This window comes from Harmonia axyridis, chromosome 4, assembly GCF_914767665.1.
Source record: "Harmonia axyridis chromosome 4, icHarAxyr1.1, whole genome shotgun sequence".
Lineage (NCBI taxonomy): Eukaryota > Metazoa > Arthropoda > Insecta > Coleoptera > Coccinellidae > Harmonia > Harmonia axyridis.
In genome coordinates this window covers 2,221,048-2,246,281 of record NC_059504.1, presented here as the reverse complement: position 1 = coordinate 2,246,281, position 25,234 = coordinate 2,221,048, and the positions used below count along the sequence as shown (strand labels likewise).

Sequence of the window (25,234 nt, the reverse complement as noted above, 5' to 3'; positions counted from 1 at the left end):
AACACCGGTCCAAAGAAACCATTCGTTCTTTCGGCACTGAGCATAGCGAGTTCAATAAACGGTAAGAGGAGGCCATCAATTTGAAAATGGCCGAAATGGAAGGCCGAAAGAAGTTAGGGTCCCTGCGGAGATTTTCTCACGTCCAGAACGCTGAATTTTTCCGAAAGGGATCCGGAGATGAAGAGAATGAATGTTTACGACATCTCATGTTTATTTCCTAATTTGTCGACTGACCTCCCCCCGGAGCGCAATTTTCGGCTTCTTTCCGGTATGGCACATAGGCGGAGCGATCAGGTGGCAAAGGGGATGCGTGAAAAGCAATATAAAAATAATAAATGCATTCTTCGAATGTTTAATTTTTCTCCTTTCGAAATATGACATTGAAATTAAGATATCTTTTGGCATGCCACTTCTATAGACTTACTAAATCATAGACAGGACTTCCAGAGGTGTTGTCAGATTTGCTTTTCTTTGGGCTAGGAAAAGACCAATATAAGGCAGCGTTTCAGCAATGGGAATTGAATAACAGGATAACCCACTGGACAAACACTCCTGGACTTACTCAGGCCAAACAATTCGTGATGATTTCACCTACCTTCGCCAAAAAGCTGTTGAAGCTATCACGAGCCAAGCTTTGGGTGATGGTGGAACTGCGACGGGGCACTGTCGGTACAAACATCATTTGAACCGTATGGAAAAGTCAGCAGATGAGATTTGCAGGCTTTGTGGATCACAAGCAGAAACAGCTGAACACATGGCATGCAAGTGTCCAGAGCTGGTTGGTCTAAAAACCATTCATATAGGTCCTGGATACCCAAGAGGTAACGGCCAAGGCTCCTAAGGAGGTTTTATCAGTTTTATCAACGTCATTGGTGACCTCCTTGGGTTTCCATGAATGAGTAGGCTAGAGAACAAAAGATCTACATGGTCGCAGTTCCCGGAAGACTTATCGAGCCACAACGACCCCAGTTCAAACACTAATGAATAATGCCACTATGGTAGACGAGCTTCTTGGAATTGATTTAGTTTAATTTAGAATAATAGGTAGATTGAAACTATTGAACGTTCGCAGGCAAAAAAACGAAATAAAACAAGCAATTTGCTTTCTTAAGGAAGAAGAAGAAGATCAACTCAGTCACATCACAGATGTAAAAGGCTGCTTTCTAGCCTAATTTGAATTTCCGAAATCGATTGAAATTAAAGAATTTTCGATTGTTTGAACGTCTTTTATTGCTTGGCTAAGTAGATCTTCCAGCAAATAGATCTGTTATCTTCTTAGACCTGACATATCTAATCTCCTCTGACAGCTAGGAGTTTAACATTGATGATTGATACTCAATAAGTCCAGAACCTGGTGCACATATGGTATTGGCTTAATAAGTGTTATTCAGGTTCAGCTCCATCGAATATAATGGTTGAAAAGTGCTCCAGGAATAGATATGTGGCAAAGACGAATCTTTCTACAGAAAGAGGATTGGAAAGTTGAAGAAGCGTTGAAGTAAATGTATTCTGTTCAAGGTGACTTGATAACATGCACCGTTTGTAATGGGTGTTTTTTTCGAGGTATATATAAGATGGCGACCGATTTAACAGCTGTAGAGTGATTTATTCTCAGTTTGGTTTGGCAATTCATCATGAATAGACTCACGCCTGAACAACGCTTGCAAATAGTGCAATTTTATTTCGAAAATAATGTTTCTGTGCGGAATACGTATCGCGCACTTCGTCCATTTTATTTTGTTTAGCGATGAAGCGCACTTCTGGTTGAATGGCTACGTCAACAAACAAAACTGCCGCATTTGGAGTGAAGCTAATCCTCAAGTGTATGTCGAAACACCGTTAATCCAGAAAAACTGACTGTTTGGTGCGCTTTATGGGCTGGTGGAATCATTGGTCCGTACTTCTTTTAAAACGATGATGGCCAAAACGTTACAGTCAATAGAGCCATGATTACTAATTTTTTCATTCCTGAATTTAACAACCATGATGTCCAGGAGATGTGGTTCCAACAAGACAGCGCAACATGTCACACAGCTCGTGCCACAATCGATTTATTGAGAGACGAGACACGTTTGGTGACCGCCTAATTTCATCGAAATTTGGACGTCCAGATTCGACTACATCCGAGCCAGCCGTGGCGGTCATATGCCAGAAGTCATATTTAAAATGTAATGCCACAAGATTATCTTGCGGATGAATAAAATTCATGTCAATCGAATAATCCATCGTTGTTTTATTGCAAGTTGAAGTTCTATAGCTCTAAAAAAAACACCCTTTATAAAACGTCAGTTTTTACCATCCAAACCCAAGTATCCTCGAAATTATTAACAAAGACGCCAACCAATAACATCCCAAATTCAAACTTCCAGTTCAAACCACCAACTACCCATTCATTTTCTATGATCCCACCCCCCCTCCTATCTCTACTACAGAAATAGGATAAACACAAAATTGCCCTAGCAGCCATTCCACACGGTCGAATCAAGTGAAAAATTTAAGTCGTCGAAAAGCGACAAATTTTTCCCAGAGAGTAGATGCCTGTCGATGCGACCGCCTCTCCAAAAAGACGGAAGATGATTGAATATTTTAAATTGACGATACATCCTTATGATTCCAGGGCTTGGGAGCGCACGTCCCGACTCGGAGATCACGTCCCCATAATCTATAACTCGGGTATCGCGTAGGTCTGTCATTTCGCCTCATGACATATTCAGGGATACCAACCTATATCAGGCGGGCGGCACACATGTCCCTATGCTTGGTGGCTGGCTGGTTATCGGAGTAGCGAAGGGTACAAAGATATGACAATTTTTGATGCCGAACTTTTAGAATCGAACGTCTGGGAACCGGGATAGCAATTTATGGATATCTTTTCGACGATGAGCTTCTCGATTATTGATGATGTGGCTTGTTTACTGGTTGGCGTTTGGGGGCGTGGAGGTGGGTTGAGGGGATGTTGGTTTTGGGAGGTTATGTTTCGATTCTACAGCGAATGAATGTTTTATTTTTTATGTTTTTGTTGATTGTTGAAGGGTTCGATGAAATTTGCTTTTTTTTATCCAGACTTTTTATGGAAATTCTCAAAAGATGTTATAGTATACTAACTGACAAAGAATCTGCAGCACCCAGAAGGAGCTGTTCAAATTTCTTTTTTTTTTTGGTAAAACATAGATAGTATAGCAACGAGTTAATTATTGAATTTGGAGAAAAAATCGCAAACAATTTTTGTTACTTAAATATTGTATTCGTTTTTTGCAAGTTTTTTAAATTTTACAACAAACTATCTGTTCGAGGAGATCCAAAGAAGATGTTTAATTGTTGTTAAAATACCTAGAGCACGTGTAAGCGGAATTTATCGCCAGCTAAGTGAATTTGAAAGAGGTCGAATTATTGGTCTACGGGAGGCGGGGTTGTCATTTCGAGAAATCACTAACCGTACGAACAGAAATCCAACTACTGTTATGAGATGTTGTGAAGTGTGGTTTGAAAATGCCTAAAATTGAAGAAGTGTAGGCACCGGACGTCGAAGGGGCACAAATGAAGTTTAAGACTTATGGCCATTAGAGACCGCTTTGTGACAACTCGATCTTTGGCTGATGAATGGTTAGGAGAACAAGGCCATCCTGTAACTGCCCGAATGGTTTACCGCCGGATAAGGTCTTTTGGACTGCAGCATTATCGACTCCATCTTGTGTTACCTCTTATGGTTGAGCATCGTTGGCAACGATTACAGTGGTGCAGAGAACGTCATCATTGGAATGTGGAATGGCATCAGGTCGTTTTTTCTGATGAATCTCGATTCTCCTTGGGTGCACATGATGACCGAAGAAGGGTAAGACCACGTCGGGGAGAAAGACGTGAACCTCACTTTGATGTTAAGCGTCATGTACACCGGACAGTAGGCGTTATGGTATGGGGTGCTATTGCACATGCAAGTAGGTCACCTTCAGTCTTTATTCGAGGTAACAACGCTGCGTTACCTTCAAGAAAGAGTGGAGCCATATGTTCTCCCCTACCTTAAACGGCTAGAGAATCCAATATTTCAGCAAGATAATGCCCGATCTCATGTTGTCAGAATTAGTTTACATTTTTTCGAAGCGACCCATGTGAATTTTTTGCCACTGCCGCTCAGATCCCCAGATCTTTCGCCCATAGAGTATGTTTGGGACATCATGAGTAGAAGGCTTGGAAATCTACCCCAGCCCCCACGGACTTTGGCGGTTCTGGGACATGAACTACAGGTAGCTTGGGATAGTATCCCTCAAGAAGAAATAGACCATCTTATTGCATCAATGCCGAGACGTGTTGAGGAGTGTATAGATAATCGCGGTGGACAAACACATTATTAGCAAATTTATTAAAAAAAACTGTAAATCATTCATTTCTTCTCCAAATTTCAATCATATACTCTTTGCTATACTATCTATGTTTTACCAAAAAAAAAAAAAAAATGTTTAAACAGCTCCTTCTGGGTGTTGCAGTTTCTTTGTCAGTTAATATCATTTGTATTGCTCTATCTCATAAGAATATATATATTGACACACCCTTTTGTTCTCGCAGAATCGAGTCGATTGTAAAACCTCCCGTGCCACAGAAATCTCCGAATTAATCCAGCATCCCTAATTCCCTCCACATCTCAATATACGAACTTAGAAAGGAGCCCCATGAATAATTCACGGGACGTGTGGAAGAAGGAAATATTTTTCAATTTGGCCGCAATGCTGCGGGCAAAATCTCTCTCCTCCGGAAAAGTCTACGATTTCAATCCGTGGTTCGAGGCAACTCCGGTTAAAAATCAAGTTGCTCAATCAAGAGCGCTGCTTTATATTCCGCCCACGGCCCGGCTTCCTTGTAAATAAAGATATGACCTTTACGGGCCCGTTTGCCGGCTCGGGCAATCTCTCTGCCTTTTTGCACCTACGTACCTTACCCGGTTCTGATTGGGGTTTATACGACCATATCGGGAAATCTCTGAAGATATGGATTTCTCACGGGGAGTATTCGCACGTAAACGTATATTTTATGAATTAGGTATTGGCAAATTTTTTTCCCTATTTCAGTATCGTAATGAGTTCATTACAGTTCTGAAAACAGTGCCGTAATGAACTCATTACAGCATCGTTTCTTCGTTTTGTGATTGTCTATACTGACTCCCAATCCTATCAAATTTCAACAAACGTCAATATAATATAATTTGGATATAGTGAAATGATTTTTTTTTAACGACTTTATTCTTTGCAACATTATTCGCAATTTCTCTTGATTCTGGTGATGTTGAATCGATTCGTCAGACATAATTCACGAATTTAATGCGTAATTGTAAATTATTTCAAAATTCGAAACGTTCGTTCCAAATTCAAATTCCGTAATCTGTTAATTTTCGTAACAGTCACACCAACAGCCAGGATACAATACAAATGTCACTAAGATGTATATTCTCAATTTTTCGACTATATTTCACAAAACTTGACTGAAATAGAGAAAATATCGTCTAATACTCGTTGCAAAAGGCAACATCCAGGAAAACTGACTGTTTGGTGCGCTTTATGGGCTGGTGGGATCATTGGTCCGTACTTCTTCAAAAACCATGATGGCCAGAACGTTACAGTCAATGGTGATCGGTATAGAGCCATGATTACTAACTTTTTCATTCCTGAATTGAACAACCATGATGTCCAGGAGCTGTGGTTCCAACAAGACGGCGCAACATGTCACACAGCTCGTACCACAATCGATTTATTGAAAGACACGTTTGGTGACCGCCTAATTTCACGTTTTGGACCTGTGAATTGGCCTCCAAGATCTTGTGATTTAACAACGAAAGACTACTTTCTGTGGAGCTATGTTAAGTCATTGTACTATGCGGTAAGCCACAAACCCTTGACCATTTGGAAGACAACATTCGCCGTGTTATTGCCGATATACGGCCACAAATGCTAGAAAAAGTCATCGAAAATTGGACGTCCAGATTGGACTACATCCGAGCCAGCCGTGGCGGTCATATGCCAGAAATCATATTTAAAATGTAATGCCACAAGATTATCTTGCGGATAAATAAAATTCATGTCAATCGAATGATCCATCGTTGTTTTATTGCAATTTAAAGTTCTATAGCTCTAAAAAAAACACCCTTTACTAGACATATTGATCCGAAATGGTGAATGCGTATATGAATAAGTCTAAATGGGTATCAACTAACAGTAGAGGAGGGAATTATTAATTAGTTTGAGAATAAATGAATTCCAAATATTTACGTCTGTCAGATATTTTGTTGACGTTAAAAATGCGAAATGATTTAAGGTTGTACTAAATAAATTAAAGCTGTACTTAAAAAAAATGAATGATAGTGGTTCGATTCGAACACACCACAAAGTCCCATGCGACACCTTAAGATGTATATCTCTCCCGCGCCCCCAAAGCAACGTTATGAAAAATTAAAACTGTCCCCGGGACCGGCGCAAACAAGGGCCGTATTTCATTTGATTTAGAAAGCAATTCATATATCACGTTGACCAAAAACTAAGCCCGCAGCGGATGTGTTCGTGTCGCAAAACATTTTACGACAAATCCCGCTTGGGGGCCCAAAACCGCCCCCCTACAACCCCAACCCCTGCATAACCGGGACATATTTCACGTCGCGTTCTCCATGCATTAAATATGGCTGCTGCGAGAGCTTCGCTTAAATTATCTCAATAATACATGAGTTTTTCAGGTCTAAATCTGAAACAAAGTCTCGTGTGTTGGGTTTGGGCCGCCTTTTTATGCAGATATTTGGCCGGCGGCCAATTACTTAAATCGCGAGAGAGGTTAGGACTTTGGCTGGATTAACGTGTGCGCTCCAGATTAGGGGTTGATTGTGTCCTGTTCGAATCTGGGGAGGATTTTTGGATTCTGGCTTTCAGGTAATTTTAAGGGAGAGATATTGAGGGTTCTTTGGTTTTTGGCCGCTTATTCCCTTGATAAAGGGTGGTTTTTTAGAGCTAAAGAAATTTAAATGGCAATAAAACAACGATGGATTATTCGATTGATATGAATTTTATTCATCCGCAAGATAATCTTGTGGCATTACATTTTAAATATGATTTCTGGCATATGACCGCCACGGCTGGCTCGGATGTAGTCCAATCTGGACGTCCAATTTTCGATGACTTTTTCCAACATTAGTGGCCGTATATCGGCAATAACACGGCGAATATTGTCTTCCAAATGGTCAAGGGTTTGTGGCTTATCCGCATCGACCAATGACTTTACATAGCCCCACAGAAAATAGTCTAGCGGTGTTAAATCACAAGATCTTAGAGGCCAATTCACAGGTCCAAAACGTGAAATAAGGCGGTCACCAAACGTGTCTTTCAATAAATCGATTGTGGCACGAGCTGTGTGAAATGTTGCGCCGTGTTGTTGGAACCACAGCTCCTGGACATCATGGTTGTTCAATTCAGGAATGAAAAAGTTAGTAATCATGGCTCTATACCGATCACCATTGACTGTAACGTTCTGGCCATCATCGATTTGAAGAAGTACGGATCAATGATTCTACCAGCCCATAAAGCGCACCGAACAGTCAGTTTTTCTGGATGTAACGATATTTCGACATACACTTGAGGATTAGCTGCACTCCAAATAAGGCAGTTTTGTTTGTTGACGTAGCCATTCAACCAGAAGTGCGCTTCATCGCTAAACAAAATAAAATGGACGTAGTGTGCGATACGTATTCCGCACAGAACCATTAGTTCTGCGTTGTTAAGGCGTGAGTCTATTCATAATAAATTGCCAAACCAAACTGAGAATAAATCACTTTGCAGATGTTAAATCGGTCGCCATCTTGAACAGTTATGCCAACTTAAAGTTATATACCTCGAAAAAAAAAATACCCATTACTGAAGATTGAAATAGCTACACTCTTGTACGCAGAATTCATGTTAAGTTCTTTCGAAAGCACAGAATACTAAAATTGTGCATATATTGACATATTTTCACGAACAAAATTCATCCAATCGAACGAATCGTCATTCCACCAAAATCTGATCTTTGCCATCATCCCACTCAGCAGTTTCCTCAATGAAATGGACTCTGTTGATGGGTAATAAGATTAGCAGCGTTGATTCAATTATGCAGAATCCAGGGTTGTCATGTCCCGTAACTTTATACTCCCCAGGCTCAGGCAGAGAGTCGAGATCACGACAGTGGAAAGCTGGTTTCCAGTTTCGTCTACACTTCCATTTTCAATTAGATGTTTCCCGAGCTCTCTACGGCTGTCACTTTTCATGTAACTGGCACCTTCGTGATTTTCGCCAAGGATATCTGGTGTGATATCTTGCCGCTGCTAGGGAAATACGTCTGAGAATATAGTGAGAGCTTCTTTTCAGGTCTCAGAGCAGGTCTGTATGGGGATTGTTTTTTTATGATTCTTGAGAGCTGAACAGATCACTATATTATTTTTTCACGATATCTGTATTTTTTCGAATTTTTGTGGCAAATAAGATTTGACTCACTGATGACGAATCTGTGGTCAATTTTAAGTTTTTCTGTAAATATGATAAATGTCGAAGGGAAGAACATTAAATCTTAAAGAGATAGTTTCGAATCTCGAATTCACGGCTGAAGAAGCCCTCTAAGATAGGTAAAAGGCCTGTAATCATGGAAAAAGTAGCTGTATCAACAATTTTAAAGATTGTTGCTTTAAATGGAATTCCCGTGAGCGATAAGTAAAAGGCCCATAGTTGACAATCAAAAGGCCCATATAATATTCAAGTAAAAGGCCTATAGTTGCAATAAGAAGCCCTCTAAGAGAGGTAGAAGGCCTGTAATCATGGAAAAAGTAGGTGTATCAACAATTGAAAAGATCGTTGCTACAAATGGAATTCCCCTAAGCTATGAGTAACAGGCCCAAAGTTGACAATTAAAAGGCCCGTAATCTCCAAGTAAAAGGCCCGTAGTTTCCTTTAAGAGAAATAAAAGGCCTGTAATAATGGAAAAAGTAGCTGTATCAACAATTAGAAATATCGTTATTATAAATGCAATTCTCGTAAAGCTATAAGTAACAGGCCCAAAGTTGACGAATATGTGGTCAATTTTAAGTTTCTCTGTAAATATGATGAATGTCGAAGGGAAAAACATAAAATCTTAAAGAGGTAGTTTCGAATCTCGAATTCACGCTTGGGCTTGATTTTTCAGCTACTTGGCTTGAGCTTGACTTAATTTCAAGTGAAATTCTAATCAGGTAGTAGTTTTTCAATCTATTTCATATATTTTTCAATGTAGTTCAGATTGGACTACATCCGAGCCAGCCGTGGCGGTCATATGACAGAAATCATATTTAAAATGTAATGCCACAAGATTATCTTGCGTCTACGTCCATTTTATTTTGTTTAGCGATGAAGCGCACTTCTGGCTGAATGGCTACGTCAACAAACAAAACCGCCGCATTTGGAGTGAAGCTAATCCTCAAGTGTATGTTGAAACACCATTAAAACTGACTGTTTGGTGCGCTTTATGGGCTGCTGGAATCATTGGTCCGTACTTATTCAAAAACGATGATGGCCAGAACGTTACAGTCAATGGTGATCAGTATAGATCCATGATTACTAACTTTTTCATTCCTGAATTGAACAACTATGATGTCCAGGAGCTGTGGTTCCGACAAGACGGCGCAACATGTCACACAGCTCGTGCCAATATCGATTTATTGAAAGACACGTTTCGTGACCGCCTAATTTCACGTTTTGGACCTGTGAATTGGCCTCCAAGATCTTGTGATTTAACACCGCTAGACTACTTTCTGTGGGGCTATGTGAAGTCATTGGTCTATGCGGATAAGCCACAAACCCTTGACCATTTGGAAGACAACATTCGCCGTGTTATGGCCGATATACGGCCACAAATGTTGGAAACAGTCATCGGAAATTGGACGTCCAGATTGGACTACATTCGAGCCAGCCGTGGCGGTCATATGCCAGAAATCATATTTAAAATGTAATGCCACAAGACTATCTTGCGGATAAATAAAATTCATGTCAATCGAATAATCCATCGTTGTTTTATTGCAATTTAAATTTCTATAGCTCTAAGTTCTAGCTTTACAATGCTGACTTCACTGTGAACTCTAAATATTTCATATTTCAGTTTCAGTGCTTTACAGGATTTTTCATTCACCAGAAATGAATGTGTCAGTTCTTGAGTTAGCTGGAAAACAGCCAAATTGAGAATAGCCTGATCTAACATTTTCACTATTGTCAATTTTATATTGGCTAGTGAATATAACAACATTAATTGGATCTTTGACTATCACTTCATCAGGAATTATAACTGGCTTTTCCAGAAGTGTGTTAATTACTAAGGCTGGTTTTGAACTTGCACAGTATGAGTTCAGCCGTTTCCATGTTCGATTTGCAAAGATCTAAATCCTTACAGTCTCTGAACTATGGTATCGGTATTCATTTCGTTTAACCATAAATATCCCTGTTTCTTATTGGGAGAGATAACTCCCATCTAGCTTTAATCTATCAGGTTTTCAAATGAAACACATCAATAACTGTAGAGAAATTTATTTTACACCATTTCATAAGCAAATATGGAAAGAAGATTCAGATGAACAACTGAAAAATGTCTCTGGTACAGTAACATCCATAATATCAATAAGTAGAAAGGTACATCTGGAATTTGTCTTCTACAATTTACACCTTGAAAAATTCACGAAGACATCTGGTGAGGAAATTTACAACAATGAGTGCAAGAGTGCCGTTCTGATTTTTTCAAAATAACATGTCGAAAAATCAACAGGCCTAAAATTATAATATAATGAAGTCAGTAAAACATAATAAGGATTTGGTATTATCTTTGGTTGTTTAAATATGGTACATGATATGTTTCCCATGGCAATGGGACGTTTTGAACATAAAATCGTCTTTGGTTGACTGTTTCGAAAAATAACAAATTGCACATTTATCTCTTTAAACACTTTTTACATTGGTTACAATGATTACGCTAGCTATAGGTACATTTTCATTGATATGAGTTGGAATCAATTTCTTCAAAGGAATGCCGATTGTATGGACTTCTTTTTATACAAGGAATGCATAACAAAATGGAAAACTATTAACAGTCTGCTCAGACGTGTTCATTCTAGCTCCGTACAGATCATTTCAATCTTGGTCATCATCTAAGCAGATTGTTATAAGTGATAACAAATATTTACAAGTACAACAAAGAAACCTTCATAGGTCTTTATGGGCACCATTTGGAATTGTTTCCATGACCACTGGTTGCTCCAGATTAAGCTCTTAGTGTCTATTAGCTTTCAGTTCAGTCTAATCAGCCCATAAAGTAATATAAAAAATATCGGATGAACACTAAAAATAAATCACAGGTACACTATACTTCCTTCCACGCATTCTAACAGTTAGAACTTCCATCCCAACTCACACTTATTACTTACAGAACACCATATCTCGAATATGATGTCTAAAATCACAGATTCGACTTCTTGAGGAGTCTTTGGTTCAGTTTGTCCAACACCCGTATGAGGGACGCATGGTAGACGTAGCAGCTTCGGCGTTTAGCCTCATCAGGTTCTGCGCCAGGTTCTGGCTCACCTGGGGCTTGAACAGAAGAGGTAATACCTCCCCACCATCCTCGTCACTCTTGGGGGAGGTGGTCGAGCTGGCCGGAAGTGTGCTGGAACTTCCGGCCCCCTGGCACTATGAGGTCATGGGACGTAGTTCGGTGTGCTGAGTCTCCTTGTGTCTCCTGAGGTCCACCTTGCGTTGGAAGGCCCGGCCACAGAGGTCGCAGGCAAAGGGTTTGAAGCCTGTGTGTTTCCTAGAGTGGGTGATGAGGTTTGAGGATTGACTGAAGGCTTTACCACATACTGTGCATTTGTGAGGCTTTTCTCCTGCAAAGAAAGGAAGGTTTTAGTTTTGGTGCTTGAAGGACTCAATAAAATTAGTTTTTAATTTCGTTTCTTTGATACTATTAGTTTATCATTCAGTTATTTAGGTTAGGTTGATTTAGAAATAACTGGTTTTTTTTTCGAGGTATAAAACTTTAAGTTGGCATTACTGTTCAAGATAGCGACCGATTTAACAGCTGTTAAGTGATTTATTCTCAGTTTGGTTTGGCAATTCATCATTAATAGACTCACGCCTAAACAACGCTTGTAAATAGTGCAATTTTATTTCGAAAATAATGGTTCTGTGCGGAATACGTATCGCGCATTACGTCCATTTTATTTTGTTTAGCTATGAAGCGCACTTTTGGTTGAATGGCTGCGTCAACAAACAGAACTGCCGCATTTGGAGTAAAGCTAATCCTCAAGTGTATGTCGAAACACCGTTACATCCAGAAAAACTGACTGTTTGGTGCTTGTAGTAATAATGAGCAAAGTAGCGGTATCAATAATTAAAAGTCTGGAGCTATAAATGGAATTCCCGTAAGCGATAAGTAAAAGGCCTGTAATATTCAAGTAAAAGGCCCATAGTTACAATAAGAAGCCCTCTAAGAGAGGTTTAAAGGCCTGTAATCATGGAAAAAGTAGCTGAATCAACAATCAAAAAGATCGTTGATACGGGAAATCGATGGATTTCCCGTAAGCGATAAGTAACAGGCCCTAAGTTGACAAATAGAAGGCCCGTTATTTCCAAGTAAAAGGCCTGTAGTTTCGAAAAAAGCCCTCTAAGAGAAATAAAAGGCCTGTAATAATAGAAAAAGTAGCTGTATCAACAATTAAAACGATTGTTGCTATAAATGGAATTCCCGTAAGTGATAAGTAACAGGCCCAAAATTGACAATTAAAAGGCCCCTTACTTCGAGTAAAAAGCCCGCGAGTTGCATCCTGCCTACGCGAGAGGTGATGCAGAGGCGTGCTGGCGGTTCATGAACCCGCCGCCGTTCATCTTAAAGACCCTTCTATCAGTTTAGGTGTTATCGATTGCTATCAGTTTGCGGCCGCCGTGATTCGTTCCGTCAGACCGTCGAGCTCCGCCCGCCCCTCCGTTACCAGGGCAACCGGGGCCCCCCATATCCGGACGGGAGATGCGGGCGCGCGAAGGGAGATAGAGGGGGGAGGGGTGGGGGTGGTGTAGATTTGGGGTTGGGAGGTGACGAGGCGTCCGCGGAATCCCCGTTATTAATTTGTCGGGCTCGGAGAGGATATTTTTGATTTGGGGGTGAGGTGACGTCATCGGAGGGGGTTGAAAGGTTTGAGAGAAGGGGTTGGAGGTGCCTCCAGAGGGAGGGGAAGGTTGAGAGAGTATTTGAGCGGGCGGTTTGATGAGTTTTGAGATTGATGGGGAGATGACGACTCTAACAGTTATACAGGGTGTTCCATAATGGTATGCTAATAGTTAAGGGAGTGATTTTTAGAGCCATTTTAGGAATGAAACTTCATATGAAGGTGCCGAATCTATAATTACAATTATAACAAGTGAAACTTGTTTGACATATTCAATATCTAAGATACTTTTCTAACTTCTTAGGCCAATTGAAAAGTCCCCGGTCTGATGCACAGATGGCTAGTATTAAATTCATATGATTTTTAGTTAGAACCAACCTTCCAACGATACGTGCCAAAATTTAACAGCAGTCTGACCATTGATTTGGGAGATATTGCGTTGTGAGTGTAGCTAATTTTGTTATTTAAAAAAAGAAGGAAAAAGAAGAATTTCGTGTGCTGATAAAATATTGCTTTTTGAAGGGAAAAAATACAATTGAAGGAAAATCTTGGCTTGTTGAAGAGTTTCCGGAGTCTGCACCAATAAAATCGACCATCATTGATTGGTATGCTAAGTTTAAACGTGGTGAAATGAGCACCGAAGACTGCGAACGCAGAGGATGCCCAAAAGAGGCTGTCACCTACGAAAAAATTAAAATAAAATCACAAAATAATTTTGAATGACCGTAAAGTGAAATTGATCGAGATAGCAGACATAGTAAAGGTATCATCTGAACGTGTATATCATATCATACGCGAACATTTGTAAGATTTGAGAAAACTGTGTATAAAATGGGTGTCGCGCGAGCTCACAATCGATCAAAAGCAACAGCGGGTTAATGATTCTGAGTAGTGTTTGAAGCTGTTTAAGTGAAATAAACCTGAATTTTTGCGTCGATATGTGACAATGGATGAAACATGGATCCATCATTTCACTCCGGAGTCCAATCGACAGTCAGCTGAGTGGACTGCACACGACGAACCGCCTGTTCTGAAGGTACCGAATCTATAATTACAAGTGGAACTTGTTTAACATATTTAGTATCTAAAATATTTTTTTGACTTACGAGTAACAGGTTCTTTGGAATATTATCTGAGGTACTAGTTACTTTTTGCCAAAACATATACATATATATGAGACTAGCTTAGATACCAAGAAGCAACTTACAGCAGTTTAAGACACGCTCAGTCTTTTCCCGAGAGATGCGTATAAAAAAAAAACCAAGTTACACTAAAGTAACCAAACTATTTTTTTAAAGCTGTGTTTCTTTATTTCTACTACCTACTGGACAACAGTTTTGGTTAAAGTGATGACATAAAGGTTTCCCGTTGATGAAACTGAATATAAAGATGATTTCTTGATTATATTATTGGTAGTTGAAAGAAAAACTTCGGCCCAAATATCTGTTTCATTAAAAATTGAACTATTTTGGGTTGCAATCTTGAAATAACTTGTACTGACCACTTTTTTGGTGCAATTGGAAAGATAACTTCATGCTTAATAATTTTTTACCAAACCCCTAATCGAATAGGCTTCTTCCCGATCTATTTCAATTGCGCCAACCGCTGTATCGATCTAACAGCTCCACCGGCACTTGGGGGACCTCTCCTATCCTCAGGCCAGAGCGTGAGAGTGATCTCATCATCTGCGGCGTGTCGGCAGATGATTACAATTCGATACTAATATAATTACCGTTATTGGCTTTTCTAATCCCGGCAGCTAATATTAGGGGCGCAAAGGCCTTCTGTAACCCGACACCGTGGGGATGAAAGAGCGATGCTCTTTTGTGCGGCGCGTGGCGCAAAAGTGCCACCCCTCGCTAACCAGCTGAAAACGCAAATATTGCCGCGGTTTGGCCTAGCAGATATTCGAGTGGTAATCAGCTTAAGTAGTTTCTGGGCTCGGTCCGATAGTTTTAGCAGTTTTAGCAGGCAGTGGTGAAGAGATTTCTGTAAAATTCCGAAAATATAGGAAAATCAGGTAGACATGGCAACGCCGAATATGTAATTCGATGTGCAAGAAGTCTCAAAAGAATAAAATTCTTGCGTTTCAGATTCGTTGCACTCTAGTGGAGGCATTACTGCTTATTCACGTAATCATTAAGGTGACAAAACAGGCCAATTGAAAAGTGCCCGGTCTACCATAGTAAAACACATTTTTTGGCAAAATTCGATTGTATTATTCAACATTGTTGCCTTCGAGGGCGATACAGCGATTATAGCGATCTTCCAACTTTTCGATACCATTTTTGTAGTACGATTTGTCTTTCGCTTCAAAGTAGGCCTCAGTTCCGGCGATTACTTCTTCATTGGCGCTAAATTTCTTTCCAGCGAGCATTCTTTTGAGGTCTGAGAACAGGAAAAAGTCGCTGGGGGCCAGATCTGGCGAATACGGTGGATGCAGAAGCAATTCGAAACCCAATTCATGCAATTTTGCCATTGTTTCCATTGATTTGTGACACGGCGCAATGTCTTGATGTAATAGCACCTTTTTTTCTTCAAATGGGGACGTTTTTTAACGATTTCATCTTTCAAACGATCCAATAACGCTATATAACAATTGCTGTTGATGGTCTGGTCCTTTTGGAGGTAATCAATGAATATTATACCTTGCGCATCCCAGAATACTGTTGTCATAACCTTGCTAGCTGACTGTTGTGTGCAGTCCAGTCAGCTGGTGCAGAACCCGGAAACTTTTCATCAAGCCAAGATTTTGCTTCAACTGATTTTTTTCCTCGAAAAGCAATAATTTATAAGCACACGAAATTCTTTTTCCAATCTCTTTTCAAATAACAAAATAAGCTACACTTACAACACAATATCTTACAAATTAATGGTCATACTGCTGTCAAATTTTGACACGTATCGTTTGAAGGTTGGTTCTAACTAAAAATCATATGAATTTAAAACTGGCCATCTGTGCATCAGACCGGGGACTTTTCAATTGGCCTAATAGAGCTTCATTCGAAAACAAGAAGTTGGTAAATGTATGTAAGCGCTTGTTGACGAATTGAAACTTTTGAATGGCATCTTACGGTTTCAATTCTTGCACCCATTGAATTTTGTAAAGGCACAGATTCAAACTTTGTGTAAAATGCATCAGTAAGCTAAGTATTAATTTCTTTTGAGACACCTTGTATTTTTGCAAAAACCAATAGATTCGATGTGATTATGATGATTCTTTCGATGTTCTGAATTGCTAAGAGCTAATAAGGTATTAAATATTGGCAATTGCTGTCTTACCCAATATGGTTGGGTTCGAATCTTCAGGTTTTTAAATGTGACACCCCCAATAAAAAAAGAAAACAGAAAACAGATAAAGAACACTTCGCAATGTTCAGATTAAAAAAAATTCCCATTTTTCCCAACTCCCTCGAGACCGAAAAAAGAAGAAGAGGGCATGGATTCACGTAACAGTCGTCAAAATAATAAATTAGGGGATGGAGGGGGGGGGTGTTTCCATCCCCCGCCGTCATAAAATAACGCATTCTTTTCTTGTTACCGAATCAATTAACGTCTAGCGTATTTCTTATAATTAGACTTTTTTTCGCAATTAGGACAAACCCCATTTTTAAAATTGCCACGAGGACCGATGTCTTGCGAAGGGCGCTTTTGATTGCGTCTCCGGAAACAGCTTTTTTTTCGGGACGTGCGTCGGATGGACGCCAGCGGCGTACAACCAGGAAAAGACAAACTCAGATGGAGGGTATAATGTTAAAAATTCAAAAATTGGAATTCTACGCTACTGACGTATGTCAGATTTCATGGTTATAACGGGTGTTTTTTTCGAGGTATACAACTTTAAGTTGGCATTACTGTTCAAGATGGCGACCGATTTAACAGCTGTCAAGTGATTTATTCTCAGTTTGGTTTGGCAATTTCTTATGAATAGACTCACGCCTCAACAACGCTTGCAAATAGTGCTATTTTATTTCGAAAATACATCCATTTTATTTTGTTTAGCGATGAAGGGCAATTCTGGTTGAATGGCTACGTCAACAAACAAAACTACCGCATTTGAGTGAAGCTAATCCTCAAGTGTATGTCGAAACACCGTTACATCCAGAAAAACTGACTTTTTGGTGCGCTTTATGGGCTGGTGGAATCATTGGCCAGAACGTTACAGTCAACGGTCAATCGATTTATTGAAAGACACGTTTGGTGACTGCCTAATTTCACGTTTTGGACCTGTGAATTGGCCTCCAAGATCTTGTGATTTAACACCACTAGACTACTTTCTGTGGGGCTATGTAAAGTCATTGGTTTATGCAGATAAGCCACAAACCCTTGACCATTTGGAAGACAACATTCGCCGTGTTATTGTCGATATACGGCCACAAATGTTGGAAAAAGTCATCGAAAATTTGACGTCCAGATTGGACTACATCCGAGCCAGCCGTGGCGGTCATATGCCAGAAATCATATTTGAAATGTAATGCCACAAGATTATCTTGCGGATACATGAAATTCATGTCAATCGAATAATCCATCGTTGTTTTATTGCAATTTAAAGTTCTATAGCTCTAAAAAAAACACCCTTCATATCATTATTATATGTTGGTACTCGAAACTCTCTTGTCATGGATTTATGTATTATCTGTCATATTTGTGATACCCAGAACACTAAACGATATTTATGGAAATATCCCATGAAATTCAATAAAAATTGTGTGTGAAATATAGAAAATAATGTGTAATACTCGTGAAGAAGGCTCATTCTAACAAATCTTCATTTAAAAATGTGCCACTTTATGACGCGTTCTTGAATTTTGAACTGCTGGCAGAGAGTCAATGCTTTCTGCACTTGTATTGTAATATTTTGATTGACATTTTCTCTTAAATTCTGCAACATTATGAAAAACACCTCTTGCAGTTTATAGCTTCGTTGTTATTATTGATTCTTTGATCGATGCAAATAATAACCATTTTTAATATTTCGATACTCTTTACCTTTTTACCGAACAGTTTTTCAAACTGAAATGAAAGCTAGACAGATTTTTAAAGATATTTTTAAATAAGAAATAAATATTGAACCAAAAATAACAGAAATTTACTTGAAAACATTCAATTGTGCCAGAGATATGAATCTTGAATCAGACGGAATTCGTATTTTGCAATTGATTAATGATGCCGGGTTCAAATCTCACCGCTGGATATTCATTGCAATTTTTTACATTGATAATTTTAATTTTTTTCGTCACGTGCTGTGATTTTTCAAATTGAAAGAAGACGTATCTGAATTTTTTTTCATTTATATCTGATTTCTTGTTGAACAGGTTCTCCTTGCAAATTTTCTTGTTGTGTCAGCTTATGTGCACCGCCCTTGGTTCCAAGGTTTAAGTTTTTTAATTGCGAGTGCCCCGAATGCGAAGTGTCACTTTTTCCCCGGCCAATTACAGACGGGGTGGATTCGAGCACTTTCATTTGTTCCGGAGTCTCGACGGATTTTTATATCGTTAATTACTCCAGCGGCACGTACCCAGGCTCGAGGGAAACAGACGGAGTTTTTCTGGTTTGCAGCTTCCGTTCTGTCGTCTCGAAGACGCGACAAGACGTCTCTTCCGGGTTGGATTGTCAAAAATCAAATGTGGGTACAAATTGCCAAAATGCTTTTTTCAGAGTAACAGACGAATTGAAAAGTCCCCGGTTTACCATAGTAAAAACATTTTTTTGGCAAAATTCGATTTTATTATTCAACATAGTTGCCTTCGAGGGCGATACAGCGATTATCGCGATCTTCCAACTTTTCGATACCATTTTTGTTGTACGATTTGTCTTTCGCTTCAAAATTGGCCTCAGTTTCGGCGATTACTTCTTCATTGGCGCTAAATTTCTTTTCAGAGAGCATTCTTTTGAGGTCTGAGAACAGGAAAAAGTTGCTTGGGGCCAGATCTGGCGAAAAAGGTGGATGCAGAAGCAATTCCAAGCCTAATTCATGCAATTTTGCCATTATTTTCATTGATTTGTGACACGGCGCATTGTCTTGATGAAACAGCACCTTTTTTCCTCCAAATGGGGCGTTTCTTGACGATTTCATCCAATAACGCTATATAATAATCGCTGTTGATGGTCTGGCCCTTTTGGAGGTAATCAATGCATATTATATCTTGCGAGTGTTGTGTTTTTTCTCGCTTTGGATTCGGTTCATTGTGTGCAGTCCACTCAGCTGACTGTAGATTCGATTCCGGAGTGAAATGATGGAGCCATGTTTCATCCATTGTCACATATCGATGCAAAAACTCAGATTCATTGCACTTTAGGCTTTAAACACTGCACAGTTGCTTTTGATCGATTGTGAGCTCTCGCGGCACCCATTTTGCACACAGCTTTCTCATGTACAAATATTCGTAAATGATATGATGTACACTTTCAGATGATATCTTTACAATGTCTGCTATTTCGATCAAATTCACTTTACTGTAATTCAAAATTATTTTGTGAACTTTTTGGATTGATTTTATCGCGATGACAGCCTCTTTTGGGCGTCTACTGCGTTCGCTGTCTTCGATGCTCATTTCACCACGTTCGAACTCACCATACCAATCAATGATGGTTGATTTTCTTGGTGCAGACTCCGGAAACTTTTTATCAAGTCAAGATTTTGTTTCAACTGTATTTTTCCTCCAAAAAGCAACACGAAAATTGTGTTTTTTTCACACTTTTCAAATATTAACCATCAGTTTCACGACGATATAAAGTGCTTTAGTTTTGCGAACTATGACTGCAAAATTGTCAGCATTGTTGTAGTGAATTTCAACAATTTCAATGCGTTGTTGAAGCGTGTATCGTTCCATATTTAGTATTGGCGTAGTTTTCACTTGTCAAATGCCATAAGATGACAGCTTCAAAGGCGACAGCTGCTCAGATTATTCAAAATGAAAACCCTTCATAAGATTCTAGAATCTATCCTAAAATCGAAAAGTTCCAATCTTCGAATAATCGATTTAACCCAAGCGTCTCTTTCGGTCTCCCGAACGAAATCGGGCGCAAAAAAAACAAGCCGGAATTGATTGCTACGGCAAAAACAATAAATCCACGAGAGGTGGTCTCGAACCCGCGCTCAATAGGTAACCTTTTGTGCAAACTCGGGATCGCGCGGGGCTGTGCTGTGCAAGGAAAATATTTAGCCAGGGGCCAATCTAAATTTGTCGGCCGAAGTGTCTGGGCCTGATTGGCTTTATGGGAAGCGCCGATATCGAGTGTTTACCTTGCTGGATTGCCAGAAATTGTGTGGATTTTTCGTTGAACTCTATCGCGGTAATGGTTTTCGATCGATTGGTGACGGTTGTGGGTGGATTGAAGGCTGAGTTGGGACGTTGATTCGAATTTTACGTCTTTTGGTTGGTCTTTTAACACAGGGTGAGTCGATCGGTCGATGACTGTCGGAAAGTTTGGGCTAGGAGAATGATTCAAATTTTGATGGAATCGACAGTACTAGGCGCATCAGATTGAATCTATTGGTTGGTATGAAAGCGGTGAAACACGATACCATCAACTTTACCTACAACTTTGCCTCCGCCATTCTTTTCCGAAATTCGAAGCTTTAATGTAAAATATTAAGCTTTGCAGCGTTATAAATATAATTTTTTTTTAATAATTTACAAGGTAAAACTATACAAAGTCAAGACTTCTCTCGTGAAGCAATGGAAGGAAACTGTCAAGATTCTCCATCAAAGAGATGCCGCCATCTCAACGCAACAAGACAAATTACTAGATACAATAGAAGCAACGGAAAAAGAAAAAGAAACGATGAAGAACGAAGAAGACATTCTCAATATAGCGAAAAACAATAACAAAGATGTAAAAAGAGAAAATGAATCCGATAAATAATTAATTAATTCAAAACACCATTTCAAAATTGCTTCATAACTAAAAGACTTCTATCTCATTTCACCGGTATCGAACACCGAAAAAAAAATTTTTTAACGTCATGCAGAAAAGCGATTCATAGGAAAACCTGCAGATGGCCCATTCCGCATAATGAAATTTCCCCGTCTTCAATTATCCGATCCGAAGGACCAACGTTTATCGGTGCGGATCGAGCCATACGTGAATCCGAAACGACATCGAAACCTAACCTCCCAGCCGTGGAAACGGCTGCATAACGATCAGCCCTAAAACGTAACGTCCAAGATGGAGGGCGTAATTGGTGGTTTTCCGGCGAAATCCTCTACAGCAGCTTCTGCAGCGACAAAATCATCACGGGGAGTGTTCGAGCAATTTCCACTCAAACTAACTGAAATCTGCCGCCCCGTTCAACCCTCTTACGGCAATAATCGTAAATTCTATTAAAACATAACCACGGCGAGAAATCTGCCACCATTACGCTGATGCTTCCGCAGTAGTCTGTTTTATGTCCAACCTGCGCTCTGCTGCAAGGGCAGGACTAGTCTAAGAACACTACTGTTTATTCTGTAGTGACAAAATTCCAAAATTGGAAGTAGGTAACGGGTGTTTTTTTTCGAGGTATATAACTTTAAGTTGGCATTACTGTTCAAGATGGCTACCGATTTAACAGCTGTCAAGTGATTAATTCTCAGTTTGGTTTGGCAATTTATCATGAATAGACTCACGCCTGAATAACGCTTGCAAATAGTGCAATTTTATTTCGAAAATAATGGTTCTGTGCGGAATACGTATCGCGCACTACGTACATTTTATTTTGTTTAGCGATGAAGCGCACTTCTGGTTGAATGGCTACGTCAACAAATAAAACTGCCGCATTTGGAGTGAAGATTATCCTCAAGTGTATGTCGAAACACGTTACATCCCGAAAAACTGACTGTTTGGTGCGCTTTATGGGCTGGTGGAATCATTGGTCCGTGCTTCTTCAAAAACGGTGATGGCCAGAACGTTACAGTCAATGGTGATCGGTATAGAGCCTTGATTACTAACTTTTTCATTCCTGAATTGAACAACCATGATGTCCAGGAGCTGTGGTTCCAACAAGACGGAGCAACATGTCAGATAGCTCGTGCCACAATCGATTTATTGAAAGACACGTTTGGCGACCGCCTAATTTCACGTTTTGGACCTGTGAATTGGCCTCCAAGATCTTGTGATTTAACACCGCTAGACTACTTTCAGTGGGGCTATGTAAAGTTATTGGTCTATGCGGATAAGCCACAAACCCTTGACCATTTGGAAGACAACATTCGCCGTGTAATTGCCGATATACGGCCACAAATGTTGGAAAAAGTAATCGAAAATTGGACGTCCAGATTGGACTACATCCGAACCAGCCGTGGCGGTCATATGCCAGAAATCATATTTAAAATGTAATGCCACAAGATTATCTTGCGGATAAATAAAATTCATGTCAATCGAATAATCCATCGTTGTTTTATTGCAATTCAAAGTTCTATAGCTCTAAAAAAACACCCTTTATAAGGTTATGAAAATTTCCAATCGAATCAATCGGGCTTGCTACGGCCCTGTCCCGCGCTACATTTCCGGAGTTAATATAGGGCATTATCTTGGCAAAACGCGCTCAATCTTTTTGAAAGCTTTCCGGATACCCATTATGTTCAATTATTAAAGTCTATAGCTCATATAAGTCGTTTTAAGGAATGATTGCAGCTACGTTATGCTCAGCGACCCCAAATGTATTTTTGATTTCCGTTTTTTTGTTGCCTCCTTGTCTTCCCCAAAAGATTTATCGGGAGACAGTGGGAGGAATGGATATCGACGATCGCGCCAAAGCCACCTCCCCTCTCCCATGAATCTCTTTTATTGCTCTACGGAGTGTGCCGTTATTTTTTTGATGGGTTATGAAGAATTGTTCTCGAGGTTCATTATTTGGTGGGGTGTGCTTGCAGTACTTCTCTAACATAGTGTTTTCTAATAGGAATGATGCAATTTGAAATTGTTGTAGTGGCAACACTGTATATGTATATTTTTGACATTTCTTGTGATTTAAGCACGGAAACACAGTTGAGAAATTGTTGATTTTAAGTATGATATATTAGGTGTACGAGTTTGCTTCCTTAGTTTTGCAATAAATGGCTGTAGCGGTAAGTGGTAGTCGAAATGATTTTGTGTCTGCATCATAAAGTTATTCTCGATTAAACATGTTAGCTTACGAGCCAAATTCATGTCATTTGCGGGAAGATTTATTTTCTGCTTCAATATGAAGAAATCTGCGGCTGAGGCTCATCGAATGCTCTCAAGTACCTATGGTGAGGCCGCTATTAGTAAAAGAACGTGCCGAGAGTGGTTTCAACGCTTCAAGAACGGTGGTTTTGACGTCGAAAACCAGTATGGCGTTGGAAGAGAAAAGGTTTTCGAAGATGTAAAATTGGAGGCATAACTTGATCAAGACTCGTGTCAAACGAACCAAGAATTGGCATAGTCATTGGGAGTGACGCAACAAGCCAATTCAATACGCCTGAGAGTCATGGGTATGATTCAGAAACAAGGAAATTGGGTACCGTACGAGTTGAACGGTGTTTGTTTGCTTGTGAGCAGCTGCTTGCAAGGCAAAGACGAAAGGGATTTCTGCATCGCACTGGAGACGAAAGATAGGTCAATTACGATAATCCAAAGAAAATCATGGGGATCTCCCGGCCATCCTTTCACGGCTCAACGGAATATTCACGATTCCAAGGTCAGGCTCAGTATTTGGTGGGACCAGGATGAAAGAAAGTAGTGGCTAGCGATGGATAATACTTTAAATCATAAATGTATAATCAGTTTTTCACAATTAAACCTCGAATTTCGAAAAAAAAGACGGAAGTTGTACGCCTTTGTATAGCTTGAAAACAGTTGAATTTGTAATGTTGTCGTTTTCACCAGATGTGCCATTCATCATTTTCTAGCTTGAAGGGATGAAGGGATTCTGATATACCCTCACTAGACAACGAATTTGTGACACCCGATAGAAGTTAAAGACTCATTCTGTGTACAGGCAAATTGAACGGAATTCTGAAAAGAATGAGCTGAGTTTTATGTACCTATTCATAACACAACTGAAGTTTTTTCAATCAATTCATTAAGAGGGGTTTTTACCACATTACTCATGTGACTTTCTCGTGATCTGCCAAAGTTCATCAACTACTACTGTCTCCTCAGCTTTCTTGAGATCTCACCACTTTTCAGGTTATACCATATGTACGAATTCAAAATACGTTTTTACGCCTTTATTTTAATTTAAGAAAAAATGCATTTTCCCCTTGGAAAAGACTTTTTGTATAATATTGTTATGTGAAATTAATAAAATCATAAATGTTTGTTGGGAAAGTTTTATCATGCACATATTTATTAAAAAAAATTATCTGATTCTTTTCTTTTCCATTCCAAAAAAAATTATAAAATAGTTATTTATAATACAAGTGCAGAAGGCATTGATATTCTTCCACGAGTTCAAAATTCAAAAACGAGCCACGAAGTGGCGAGTTTTGGAATGAACGAGTGGTAGAATGACCCTTCTGTACGAGTATTATACATTATTTTCTCTAATTCATTGCATTTTCGTTGAAATTAATGAAATATTTCCATAAATATAATTTAGTGATTTTTGCATTGAAAAATGTTGGTTGGCAGAACTAATTTCTTTAAGGCAAATTGATGAATTGACAGATAAAGCCGTGGCGGAAAGTTCGGAGTACCAATATAAAATAATAAAATATAACCATGAAAACTGTGCGTTTCTGATATATTCTCGCACGATTTTGTTCTACAAGATGTGGAAGAATGAACGGAATAACCACAGAATTAGAGAAAAGGAACTTCCGCAATGACCTCATACAAATCCATGGTCTTTAGAGTAAAATGAAGCGTACTAATTTTTGAACTGATCACTGAAACAGTATAGACCACTCTCAAGAGTACTTAAAAGTTATGATCAAATAAGAACGGATGATGATCATCGAACCACCGTAGTTGCGGCGGTATCGGGCATCTGGGCCTACCGAAATTAATCCTTCGAGGGGGTGAAACTAGACTAGAGTGAGGCGCGTGCGATCGCATTATTAACAGCGATATTGGAGTTCGTTCCGGAATTCCAATTTGACTGTAGGAAATCCG

The 25,234-nt window shown here is 39.5% G+C and overlaps 1 protein-coding gene across 1 annotated transcript in view; it reads right to left on the bottom strand.

Moving 5' to 3' along the window:
- Positions 1-10,531: 10,531 nt before the first annotated feature.
- LOC123677733 (zinc finger protein 391-like) overlaps positions 10,532-25,234 on the bottom strand; it is a 51,307-nt gene continuing 36,604 nt past the window's right edge. Inside the window, exon 5 of the mRNA XM_045614426.1 lies at positions 10,532-11,893. Coding sequence (XP_045470382.1) covers positions 11,700-11,893 — 194 coding nt within the window. The 3' untranslated portion in view covers positions 10,532-11,699. The remainder of the gene's footprint in view (positions 11,894-25,234) is intronic.